Here is a 14,319-nt window from a genome sequence, read left to right on the forward strand (position 1 = left end):
TTTGTTACGTATCAATGTTTTGATTGAAATGAGGACATGCTGGTATCCTAAATTTATGCCAACAAAAATTTGTTGTTATTATATTGCAATATTGCTGTCCATTGTCATGATTGTATTATACATTAAATCCTGACATAAAAAAATAACTGATTTACTGTCTTGGTATATAGATTTTCAAATTAAAGTGCACATATGGTCAGTTTTGGTAATGCGGTCAAATAATGTTGTTGTACAAGTCAACTGGAGGCATCAAAACTACTGAAATTTTGTTACGTATCAATATTTTGAATAAAATGAGGACATGCTGGTATCCTAAATTGATGTGAACAAAAATTTGTTGTTATTATATTGCAAATTGCTGTCCATTGTCATGATTGTATTATACATTGAATCCTGACATAAAAATATGGCTGATTTACGATGCGGGTATATATATTTACAAATTAAAGTGCATATATGGTCAGTTTTGGTGGATGCGGTCAAATAATTTTGTTGTACAAGTCAACTGGAGGCATCAAAACTACTGAAATTTTGTTACGTATCAGTATTTTAAGTAAAAAAAAGGACATGCTGGCACCCTTAATTTAGGCGATCAAAAATTTGTTGTTATTATATTGCAATATTGCTGTTCATTGTCATGATTGTATTATACATTGAATCCTGACATTAAAAATAAGACTGATGTACTATGCTGGTATATAGATTTACAATTTAAAGTTCACATATGGTCAGTTTTGGTAATGCGGTCAAACATTTGTCAAATAATTTTGTTGTACACGTCAGCTGGAGGTATTAAAACTACTGAAATTTTGTTACGTATCAGTATTTTATGTAAAAAGAGGACATGCTGGTATCCTAAATTTATGCGAACAAAACTTTTTTGTTATTTAATTGCAATATTGCTGTTCATTGTCATGATTGTATTATACATTGAATCCTGACATGAAAAATAAGGCTGATGTACTATGCTGGTATATAGATTTACAATTTAAAGTTCACATATGGTCAGTTTTGGTAATGCGGTCAAACATTTGTCAAATAATTTTGTTGTACACGTCAGCTGGAGGTATTAAAACTACTGAAATTTTGTTACGTATCAGTATTTTATGTAAAAAGAGGACATGCTGGTATCCTAAATTTATGCGAACAAAACTTTTTTGTTATTTAATTGCAATATTGCTGTTCATTGTCATGTTTGTATTATACATTGAATCCTGACATGAAAAATAAGGCTGATTTACTATGCTGGTATATAGATTTACAATTTAAAGTTCACATATGGTCAGTTTTTGTAATGCGGTCAAATGATTTTGTTGTACACGTCAGCTGGAGGTATCAAAACTACTGAAATTTTGTTACGTATCAATATTTTGAATAAAATGAGGACATGCTGGTATCCTAAATTGATGTGAACAAAAAAATTTTGTTATTATATTGCAATTTTGCTGTCCATTGTCATGATTGTATTATACATTGAAACCTGACATAAAAAATATGGCTGATTTACTATGCGGGTATATAGATTTACAAATTAAAGTGCATATATGGTCAGTTTTGGTGGATGCGGTCATATAATTTTGTTGTACAGGTCAACTGGAGGCATCAACACTACTGAAATTTTGTTAGTATCAGTATTTTGAATAAAAAGAGGACATGCTGGCACCCTTAATTTAGGCGAGCAAAAATTTTTAGTCATTATTTAAATGAATTAAACTATTGCTGATTGTGGCTGCATAGTTCAAGGATGTATAACTAACAAGGACGTATACACCTAACATCAAACATACTTCTTTTAAAAAATATACATAATATGATTGATTTTGATCTCGGAATATATATATATATATATATATTCAGTGCCTGTTATCATTTTAACCGATATCGTTTTTATAATAGATAGATTGTCAGATCACAGATTAATTTGTGTTACGTTCTGTGCGTACTTATTTTCAAATATTTGTATTTAATCCTGTTCATAAAACGGAAGTATTAATTTTCAAATTACTTTATTTTCGATGTTTATACTACGAAAAAAAGATATTATTTTTTGTTAAATTAACGAAGAGCGGTCCTGGTTACAAGTTAACTTAGTGTAGAGCAGACCAGTCAAAAGTTAACTTGGGAACAGGTCTGGTTTTGATCGGATTTGTCCAAGCAGAAGTTAACTTTGTGGCAGGACCGGTTTCCAAGTTAACTTATGTTAACTTTATGACAGGACTGGTTCCGAAGTTAACTTATGTTAACTTATGACAGGACTGGTTCGAAGTTAACTTATATCAATAGCGGACCTGTTTCCAAGTTAACTTTTTGGCAGACATAAAAACAGTCCTAGGACCAAGTCCGCTTTTCAAGTTAACTAGATTTTGGTCCTAGGACTGGTCAGAGCAGTCTTATATTTGGTCACAGGTTAACTTTGACCAGTCCAAATGACTGGTTATCAAGTTAACTTGCTGTACAGGTTAGAAGTGCACCCATCTGTAATCTTAAATATAATCCTAATTATATTTTATTCATTCTAATGTGACGTAATTTTTCATTTTTTGATGATATGTTTTACAATTTCAAATGACGTAATTGTTTCGTCATTTTTTAGTTTTAAATATGACGTCACTTGGCGTTGAGGTTTAAACTTTTTCGGATGTGTCTACTAGTGATGCAAATGCATGTCTGGTTATGTAATGTATTTCAGTTTTTTCCTGTTATAAGTTAATACTTCAGTGTTATCATGGACATCTTTTGTATAGTCATTTTATAAAATTTACTGTTTGCAAAAGTATAAGTGCGTTACATTTTAGTGTTAAGTCGCTGTTCTCCTCTTATATTTAATGCGTTTCCCTCGGTTTGAGTTTGTTACCCCGATTTTATTTTGTGGATGGATTTATGAGTTTTGAACAGCGGTATACTACTGTTGCTTTTATTTATGTGTTGCTAATATAAGATTATCCAGTACCTGATCAAAGTTGCTTAAGGCCAGAACTGAATCAGATACTTCCATGTTTGTGGTTGTTTTGGCTACTGATATTCTTTCTTTTCTTTTGTAAATATTTGATCGAATTTTAATGTTAAATGATATAAAATGGATAAACATTCAATTTATACATGTTTTATTTTGTTAAAAAAAAATACTTAAATCTCATTGGCCAATCTGATGAAAAAAAATGTTTATTTGTATATGATTTTAAAATAATAAAAAAAAGGGAAATTAGTAGTATGTTAATTCATTAACCACTGAATATTGTGTTATAAATGTTACTTCATTTTTTTTGTAGGCGAAACGCGCGTCTGGCGTATATACTTAATTAAGTTCTGGTATCTATGGTGAGTTTATTTACACAACATGTCCTATTTTTAGAAGTTTTTATATCTGGTATATGTTGATATTACAGATTGGACTTACGCCTTTATTGGTCGCTGCTGACAATGGACACCTGACAGTTGTCCAGTACCTAATCGGAGTTGGCTGTATTAAAGAAACTAGATCATATGTAATGAAAGTTATTATCTTTAGAGTTTAATCCTAATCCTCCTTTAAGTAAGATTAGATTTATACTATAGATGCAATGTAAATCATATTCCAGAAACATAACATTTATATAAAAGAGGATTCACATTTATCTTGTCATCGTACAGAATTCATTATTCATAATCATTTTATACATTTAAGAACAATAACATAATTTTAACGTCATAATAGAAGTAGTCACACCTCACTACAAACTTCTTGTTTCTTGCAAATTTATTTAGAACATACATACTATTGAGACTATGCATTTTATTTAGTGCTGACCATTGAAATTGTGATGTAGCTATGATATAGTATTGCCCAAATATCCGACAGTTTTCAATGAAATATTTGTAACACAATGCTATTGTATTTGTTTAATATCACAAGATGAGCAGAAGCTGCTTATCTTTCCGAAGCACCTGAGATCCTTTCAAGTTTTTGGTGGGTTTCGGGTTGCTGTTGTATTCCTTTATGACACATTTTTATCTATTGGGTTTGTTGGTTTTGTTCAAACATCGTTGTCAATATACTGGAGTTTGATTAGGCTGTATTACAAGTGAGATGTATATCTAGCGTTATAACCGGATTTAATTTACTTATTTCTACACCAGAAAATGCCTGTACCAAGTCCAGAATTTGACAGTTGTTTTCCATTCGTTTGATGTGTTTGGGCTTTTGATTTTGCAATTTAGGACTTTCCTTATGAAATTTTCCAAGGAGTTCTGTATTTCTTGATATTTTCTTTTTACATAGTAATGCCTTAAAAAATGCAATTATATATTTAAAATTATCCACCATTTTTTCCATACGAAAATGCCTGTACCAAGTCAGGAATATTACAGTAACTGTTGTTATTCCTACCTTTGACGCGTTAAAGCTTTTGATATTGCCATTTGTTTATTTACTTTTCTTTTTTTATTTATTCTGAGTTCGGTATTTATGTTATTTGACCTTTGAATGTAACAAAGTTTTGTATTGGTATAGGATGGAGAAACGGTATTACATTGTGCGGCTCAGGGTGGACATTTACAGGTCACCAAATGGCTGATAACAGAAGGAGGAATCAGTCCCTTGGTTGTGACACATCAGGTAACACTATATAAAATAGTGTAAACTATAATAAACAAATGATTTATTGGTATACTTTCAATATTCGCCGCACTTTTGTATATTTCAGTTTGTTGTCAAATTAAAATTATATTCTCAACGTTAACATTTCGTACTAATAATTCATATAAGGATTATATAAAATAAGAACACAGATATAATAGCCGCAAAATATCCTGGTATCTTTATAGATATAGGAAGATGAGGTGTGAGTGCCAATGCGACAAATCTCCATCCGAATGTACAGATATGAGGCACAACCAGCGACCACATATTAAGAAACACAAATAGTGAAGGCAAAACCATCTATGTTTACCACCAACAAATAAAAACTAATTCCGAAAAAACAGTAACAAACGTAATCCCTTATAGATATATTTACCAATCAAATACACGATATGTGAATATAGTTTGCTATACAGTCATTCGAGCGTTATTGTTATTACACTAGTCAGCTATAATCACTATTCAGACTCTTAAAATGCACTAGATCATACCCATTAAGACTGAAGATAAAGGCATGTCTAAAAATGTTTTTTACCGATGTACAATTTCTTCCGACAATCCAAACAGCTAAACTATTAAATCAACAAAATACATCCAGTCTTAAAAAGAATAATTGCTTATTAGAAGGAGGTTAAATCATATTTTAAAGGGTTGGATATTCGTGGTCTCAGGTAAAATTGTATATTTGATACCACCGTTTTTCAACTCTTTTCCACATGCTATATTACACACATTCTTCTTAGACTGGACCCTGTCCAATTCGAAGTAGTCTTAAATTGATGAACGTATATCCGTAAATATAAATGTTTTATCTGTATTTAACAGTGTGTAGAATAAATTTATACTCAATTACATGTGAATGGTGCATAGTTAGATGGTTAGAATGTGTTTCAGAATGAAACTCCTTATGATCTGGCAGCAATAGAATATAGTGATGATGATGCACAGATAAAACAAGGAAAGAAAGAAATAATGGACTTTCTCAAGGTACTATTTCTGGTTTATTGAGTGGTCGATAACGATCATTAAAGTTTTAAACAGTATATTCAACATTTTAGCAGGCTTTTGAATGATTAAAACGAAACAAACGTTGAACATATGCAAGTCATATTGTTTTGTTTTGTGATTATGTAGCATTGTTTACATTCAAATTAAAATTCCAGTTGGGCTTCCAGAAATTAATTTTAAATGATGAATTGAGGAAAACAAACTCTACTGTGCAGATCCAGGATGTGTCAAAACTGTTCAATCGATACATCTAGGCAGGCCACGGGAACAGTATTCGATTTATAATTACACACAATCAGTGTTTTCAAAATGCAAAACCAATTTAGAACACAAATTCATAACAAAATTAAAACACGAGTTTAAAATGCTGGATGATATTATATTTTTAACATCAATATGATATCAAACACTTTGTGCGTTTTTACTTGTTTTGTACAGTTAAAAACTGATAAAACATTGGACAACAATGTGGTCTGTTTTATTTATGGAAATATCATGTTTAATTGTGTATGAATCTTAAATGTTTTTGATTAATCGAACACATTTGCTTTTAACATCAATAATTATTGTATTCGTGTTTTTAAAATTAAATAATGATTTGATCAAAATCGTCGTAGAACAACAATGTAAACAAAACAATTATTCGCCAAAAGTCATATGTAATGTGTTTTAAGAATTGACTTCAACCAATAGAAACACCTAGATTTTTAGTTGGTCAATATTAAGCATTCATTCTTTGACACATTCCCCATTTCCATTCTCAATTTTATTCCAGGTAAGTACGTCTAAAATGTTACAGCATTTAATTTACTTACTCGTTTGATATCTTTTACATTTTATGTTGTAGAGTGTCATGTCAACAGAGAAGCAAAACGTCAGCTCAAAAACACCTCAGCAAAAAGGTCTTTTACCAATCCCCACAGGTTTGATTATTTATATGATAAAATAATATGTGTGATATACATTTTCAAAACCAAATCCCAAGGATTTTACAACCACTGTTAAAAATCTAATAAATTTGAATGTTATGTTGACGTATATTAGCAATGTTCGCTTATGTGTGGTAGTCAATTCGTATTTTGGAATACTTTTATTTTTGTTATTATATGCCACAGGCTATAGTTGGCCCATCTCAAATAGCACAGATAATCATCAATTAAAGTTACCTGTATGAGTTTGTTAAATGATACTGACATAATATTTAATAATAATAAAGTAACAATGTGTTTCTCAATAAGGTACTGTACGCCATTATTAGTGACACACAAAAGGGCTTTATGAAAGGGAAATTCATGGGAGAGAACACTAGACTTCTATATGATTTAATGCACTATTTAGAAAAAAAATATATAGAAGGATTGCTATTACAAGTAGATTTTGAAAAAGCCTTTGATTCTATAGAATGGGATTTTTAAAAGCAGGCTTTGATTAGTTTTAATTTTGGTCCTTCTTTTTGTAAATGGTTTGATGTGCTTTATGCAGATGCTAAGAGCTGTGTCATTAATAATGGTAATATGTCCCAATTTTTCAACCTTGAGAGAGGCTGTCGCCAGGGGGACACGTTGTCTCCCTATTTGTTTATTATTGGGGTGGAATTACTTGCCATACAGCTAAAAGGGAATCCAAAAATAAAAGGGGTGAATATAAATGGGAATCTGCCACTCATTAGTCAGTATGCAGATGATACGTTTCTTACACTGGATGGACGTGAAGATTCATTAAAAGAGACCCTTTCTTGTTTTGAAAAATTTCACAGAGTCTCAGGATTAAAGATAAATACAACTAAAACAAAAGTTGTTTGGATTGGAAGTAAGAGATATTCTGACTTGGTTTTGTGTCCGGAAAAAAATCTAAGCTGGTCCTGTTCAAACTTTAAGGTTTTAGGATTAAATATCTCTTTAGATCTAGAGTGTATGCCCAGTTTGAATTTCAGAGCAAAAATCATTGATATTTCAAAATTGTTGAAAAGTTGGCAGCATAGGAAGCTAGCACTACTTGGCAAGGTAACTGTTATTAAGACTCTTGCACTTCCGAAATTGATTCTATATGTCAATCCATGTTGAATGAAATCAACAGATTATTCTTTAATTTTATATGGGATGGAAAACCAGAAAAAACCAAACGTGATACACTGATTGCAGATAAAAAGGAGAAAGGTTTGAAAATGATTCATTTACAATCTTTCAACTTTTATCTTAAAGTCGGTTGGGTGAAACGATATTTTGCAAATTTGAATGGAGACTGGCAAAATATTCTTAAGTTGATATTGAAAAAATTTGGAGGTGCAAGATCTTTTTCTTTACACAACTTCAAACTTTTGGAGATTGGAAATCAACTCAGCAATCCTTTTTTAAAAGATGTTTTTCAAGCTCTACATTCATCTAAACCACATGTTAAATCTGATGTCAAGGAGTGTCTCTCGCTTGATATCTTGAACTTTGCGAAAACAGAAGATTTCGCATTATATAACAGATGGGGAGTTGCTGGTGTGCAAAACCTCTGTTACATTTTTGACAATAAAAGGAGAGATGTTTTCACATTTGATCAGATTAAACAAAAAGTACAGACAAATAATTATATGCACTATTACAGTTTGATATCAAATATCCCTATGGAGGTAAAACAGTGTATTAGGGAAAACACTGACACTGACTTAGAAAATTTTACTCCACAGGATATTTTTTGGGAGAAAATTACTAGGAGTAAAAATATCAAATTCATATATAATAATCTTATTGTAAAATGTGCACATCAACCAGTTGTAAAATTTTCAAAATGGGAGGATGAGCTGCATTCTTACATTGAAGAATGGAAGAAATACTTTTGTATACTTCAGAAAGGTTGTAGAGATACATATTTGTATAATTTTCAATTTAAGTTTTTACATAGGATTATTCCTACAAATACATTTGTATATAAGATTAAAAACAAAGATACAAAGTTATGTTCTTTTTGTAGATGTGAAGATGAAACTATTGGACATTTATTTTATGATTGTCAAGTGACATCCAATTTATTATATTTGTTTTGTGCTTGTCTGAAAAATTTCTATGTTAACATTGAATTTAACAAAAAAAAAAATTCTTGGTTTTTGTAGAAGAAAGCTTATTTTTAAATTTTCTTGTAATTTTTGCCAAAAAATACATTTATAAATGCAAGCTAGACGAAAAGCTTCCAAATGCAATTGAATTCAGAAATAGACTGAAAAACTTTTATAACTTAGAGTTATATACAGCAAGAAAATACAACAAAGGTTTTGAACTTGAAAAACTTTGGGCCCCTATCCTTATTATTTATCCTGAAATGTAATCTTAAACAACAACATTTATATCAATATATATCTTTTTCACCTATTTATGGAACAGAGCAAACAACATGTAATGTATGCATAGCACATGTAAACCTTTTTTTTTCTATTATATAATGTAGATATTTCTATATGAAGAGATTGTGAAAAAAGAGAGAAATAGTCTCAGAAAGAGAGAGAGAGAAAGCGAGAGAGTGAAAGAGAGAGAGGGAAAAAAAGAGATTTTCAAAAAAAATATTTTCGATTGTGTAAATCTTGATAGAACAATAGTCCTATGTTGCTACATGTATATATTTGAAACCCTTACAACCTTAGTCAGGTGGTGCTGAAATGGTGATGTTAAATCCTGACTATTGAAAAAAATGTGTTTCTCAATACACGGACTGGGCTCTATAACAACAATACGATCGCATTTTTTTTTTTAATTTCATTTATTTAATTACAGTATCGATTAAGTTTTAGATCGTTTATCCCCCTTTTTATTACAATTTTGTTGAACGACTACAGGGAATATCTACAAAGGGATCAAAATATACAAATAAAGAAAACACAGGAATCAAATCACATTCGAATCCGAGTTTTTACTCTACATCAATCATTGATTGAGAGTAAAAACTCGCATTCGAATGTGATTTGATTCCTGTGGTTTTTTTTTATTTGTATATTTAAGAATATATTTCGATTCTTATAGGACAAATACTGTCTTTTAAAGAACTGAAATGAGGGTGGTATGCTGTGTGTGTGGCTGTTCTTTTAATCCTTGTTATATAAAGCTCAAATATCTTTATAAAGATGTAGCTTGCGTAAGTTATTTCGTGAATAACTGTTTGAAACAAAAATATTTTAAATTCTCAAACCCAACATAAGCCAATTTAATTTACATATTTTTCTCATAAGCTTCTGTGAAAGACAGGGTTAACATTTTGTAACCAAGGAGTCGCCATGTTGACTTGCTGAAGTGAGTAAATATGCGAACAGTGCAATATAATAGAAAATGAAATAAAACCTACCTCAGAAATCAGTTTAAATACAATATCATACGAATTTCAATTGTTCACGTAACAGAAAACTTTAAACTTTAGCGGTTTAATTTGTATGTCGTCTTATTTTGAAGTGACTTAAATGCACCAAAAAGATTAATAGTCTTTCGCGGAATTTTATTTAATTTGTATTTTGTTGATTTCTCCGAGCTCTTGTGCATTACTTCTTTTTATTATGCATACGAATAAGAATAAATGTTATTTTGTCGTTTTTTAATTGCACTTTTTATAACAATAAAGTCGGCAAAGGGTCTGCAAATAGGTTCCGAGACATGTAAAGGAGTAGGTCCAGAAAGACCCCTTTTTTGCCCCAAAATATAGCAGTTTTACAAAATTGTTAAAATGTAAACTTTTAGTTATTTATTGATAGTAGAATGCTTCTGCTACATACATAAGGGCCGTTTTTGACAAAATAAGGCACATATATTTGGTACTAGCACTATTAAGTCATGCTAGATTACTGAAATCTTCACAATTCTTGCATATTAGTTAACTTTTAGACGGTTGTCGTGTAAATGGAAAGTGGCCGCATTCGCGTTCATCATAAATATTGAAATGTAAGTTGTATTTAATGATAATACATAACATATATAATTGTGATATATCTCCTTCATGTAAAGCTCTAATTCCTTTCGCGGATTTGGCTATACTTTTTAGACCTTTTGGATTATAGCTCTTCATCTTTTATATCAGCTTTGGATTTCAAATATTTTGGCCACGAGCATCACTGAAGAGACATGTATTGTCAAAATCTGTATCTGGTGCAAGAAAATTGGTACCGTGAATTTTATTATTCATGAACACGGATGCGGCCACTTTCATTTTTTGACAAAAAACATCTGAAAAGTGACATTTTTCGGCATATTTGGTAGATTTTTCATATTTGAGCTTGAATCGGATCGTTTTTGATGACAACATTAGATACATTTTTTTTTACATAAATTTATTGAATCAAATGAAAAAGACACTTAAGGTGGTATGGGAGTCTAAAATAAAAATAATAGAATTTGTTCATACTTTGTCAAAATGTAGTATCTATTGATACATGTTCAAAAATATTATAAAAATGATAGGTCACCGTGCATTTTCTCAAGCTACAGGTTGTGACAAAATGTCAAATTTTGTATGGATTATACAGGAAAAAACAAATATTTTGTGAATAGAAACTAAACAAATTGATAGAATTATATAATAAATTAGGAAAAGATTGCTTTCAGACAATGCTTTGAGAATATCAAAAGCAAAGATAGGGTCACCGTACGTATTTTCCAGCTAAAAGACAAATTAGGAGAATTTCATGTAGAGTTCTTCAGAAAATGCACCGTTTTAGAGTTACCTCCCCTTAAATTGCTAATTTGAAAATATTAAAAAACAACCTAAAATAATCAACACTTATAAAAATATTACTATTTCTAAGTTATATTCTTATAAATTGGTTCTTTTAAATGAAAATTCACATTAAATATCTGCATTCCTGTGTCAAATTTTGCTAATTTAATAGAAAATATAGACATTAGATTCTCTGTTTGTTACCATCCAAGATGGCGAAAGACACCCATACCACCTTAAGTGTTTAAAAAGAGGTCAAAATCTTTCGTTAGATGAACCTGAGATTTGAGGCCAAAATTACTCCTTTACCTGGGAAGTATATTGTAACATCCATTTTTATGTATATTTCTGAGTCTGCGCTAAGTATATGTTATTGAGAATTTTAGCACAGTGTTGTTTACAAAGCTAAAGAGGCACACCATATACGAATTTATAAGAACAATACGATCATGATTTATCTTTTTAAATTTCATTGATTTTTTTAAATAATTGTTATATCGGGGCCGTTCTTTGTTTTCTCTATATCATGGCATCTTTCATACGATGACCAATGATAGTTTGTTATTATGGCGATCATACTGCATCTCCTATTTGTTTTTTTTATCATTTTCTAGAATAGAGATATGTGTTACACAGTAGCGTTAAATGGAAATTTGTGAACTTGACAATAAAAAAAAAAGACTTTTATTTTGAATCATTTTAAATTTACGTTTCGGTAAAGGGACGGAAATTGTTTTTCTTGTTACCACGGCATCCTCAAACAGCAAAACTGAACACCCGAATTCAGATTTTACATTAAACTTTCACACGGAGAAGTTAATGTAAGTATCTTTAGTTCAGGGTGTTATTTAAAAAATGGAATATTGATTTTCACCTCTTGTAAAACAAAGTCTGGTAAATCTTTGTCGGTCATTTTCCCCGATTTGCTTCATTTTGTAATGTCTTAGATTGACTATACACTCCGCTTTCTAAATTAGACGGTATGTAGTGATGGGTGAATCGGTAAATCCGACCATTGTTTTGTTCTTGAATCTTGCATACACTTTGTTAATTTTAGTTTTGTCCTCTTAAATCAAACAAATACACAAGGGAGGATCAATCTATTTTAAAAAGGGGTGCCAACTATATGTCCCTATATGTCCCCATTCAAGTGCTATGATTTTAAAACAAGGACCATACCTCAGACCCCCTTATCTGGATCCGCCAATGATACAGGCTTTAATGTATGAATGAATGAACATCTACGAAAAACCAATGCACGTCTTGAATCGACGTTAACTGTTCGCTTCATGTTGTATCAAACACACTACAGAGCTAAACTATTATAATCCGCCAGGATACTTTTCAGTGCAATTGTATTTCAGAAAGTACACACTTAAATCTTGTATCGGTATTGGTATTTAACATCAGCGCAGTATTTAAACCCTTTTCCTAACACGTCTAATGATATCTTGGAATCACTTCGTGTTTGATTATTATTAAATGTCAATGCTGATGTGTTTGCTTTTACGTTTTACATTTTCTATGTGAAATGGTGAATTTTGGTTTGATATGTTTACATATTGAACTGTACCATGTTACAATTTAAAGATCTGTTTTCTGTCATTTTTTGTTCAATGTTGAATATTTTACATACGCTATACAAAAGTACACATGACACAATATCGAAAACTAAATTCGGTAGGTCACGTTCAAGAAGGGGAAGAAAATTGTAGTTACAGCGTAAGGAACATATCCGAATTTCATTTGAACAATGGTTATTCCGTACCAGATAACCAACTCATGATGGCGTCCGTAAAATTTACGAAGGGATGATTTCAACTTCACCATTTGAACCTCTTGATTTAATAGCGTTCTTGTGAACAGCAACACTATATCAATTTAACCTGATACATGCACCGAGAAGTTCTTTTTAGCCACTAATTGTTTCCAAGTAGAATTATTCTTTTTTATATAGAACTAACATATACACATATATCTTTTCGGTCAAACACCGTGGACGAAAATGCGAAAACGACCAGTTGTAATAAGTGTCCAAGCTGCCTAACCGGATTTGCGTTCGTCAGGAACGCTTGCAGCGTCTTGTTCTTACTGATTCTTTTCTTTTGAGTGCAGAATAATACTTCCAAATTGAAGTCTTAATATTGTAATTTATATAAGAATCGCTTTTATTTTACAGGCCTGAGAGAAGAAATACAGGTATTTTCTGATAAGGAATTTAAAGGTCGGTTAATGAGCGGGGCGTACAGGTGCTACTGGAACAGAATTTTTTTGACTGGTCCATTTGGTGTCGGTAAAACGAGTTTAGCGAAAATTTTGGTTGGTGACGAGGCTCCAGAGGAACGGGAATCTACAGATGGTATCTGGATTTACCTTGGAAGGGCTGGAATGGACATAAAAGAACGTTGTTGGATATTCCTAAAGCATGGTAATTATTAATTAACAAATAAGCAATAGCAATTGACTGATTAAAATAAAACTTAGTAATGTATGGAGTTGAAGGCTCATTTAAGATAATGGAATTATTATTTCAGTAAACATTCACCTGTTTGAAACAAAATTAAAGGTTTATTGCTATACTTATGTTGCTCAATTAAATGATACGACTATGATTACAGGAACCCAATGCTTAACATCTTCTTTTCTATGAAAGAGGGACGAAAGATACCAGAGGTACAGTCAGACACATAATTTGAAAATAAAATGACAACGCCTGGCTAAAAATAAAAAAAGACAAACAGACAAACAAAAGAACACATGACACAATATAGAAAATAAAAGAATAAGCAACACGAACCCCACAAAATAACTAGTGGTTAACTCAGGTGCTCCGGAAGGGTTAGCAAATCCTGCTTCACATGTGGCACCCGCCCTGTTGATTTTGTTATAACACATCCGGTAAAAAGTCTAATTTGGTGGGTCACATTCATAAAATGGAAGGGGATTGTAGTTACGACGTAAGGGACATATCCGATATCATTTGTGAAACGGTTATTCCATAACTATTTAACTAACTC

The 14,319-nt window shown here is 31.2% G+C and overlaps 1 protein-coding gene across 1 annotated transcript in view; it reads left to right on the forward strand.

Annotated features, from left to right (window-relative positions):
- Nucleotides 1–420: 420 nt before the first annotated feature.
- The window catches only part of LOC134719284 (uncharacterized), a 28,200-nt gene continuing 14,301 nt past the window's right edge, over nucleotides 421–14,319 (forward strand). Inside the window, exons 1-7 of the mRNA XM_063582289.1 lie at nucleotides 421–426; nucleotides 3,387–3,485; nucleotides 4,490–4,594; nucleotides 5,513–5,605; nucleotides 6,474–6,549; nucleotides 7,109–7,435; nucleotides 13,482–13,730. Coding sequence (XP_063438359.1) covers nucleotides 421–426; nucleotides 3,387–3,485; nucleotides 4,490–4,594; nucleotides 5,513–5,605; nucleotides 6,474–6,549; nucleotides 7,109–7,435; nucleotides 13,482–13,730 — 955 coding nt within the window. The remainder of the gene's footprint in view (nucleotides 427–3,386; nucleotides 3,486–4,489; nucleotides 4,595–5,512; nucleotides 5,606–6,473; nucleotides 6,550–7,108; nucleotides 7,436–13,481; nucleotides 13,731–14,319) is intronic.

This window comes from Mytilus trossulus, chromosome 5 (assembly GCF_036588685.1).
Source record: "Mytilus trossulus isolate FHL-02 chromosome 5, PNRI_Mtr1.1.1.hap1, whole genome shotgun sequence".
NCBI classification, from domain to species: Eukaryota; Metazoa; Mollusca; class Bivalvia; order Mytilida; family Mytilidae; genus Mytilus; species Mytilus trossulus.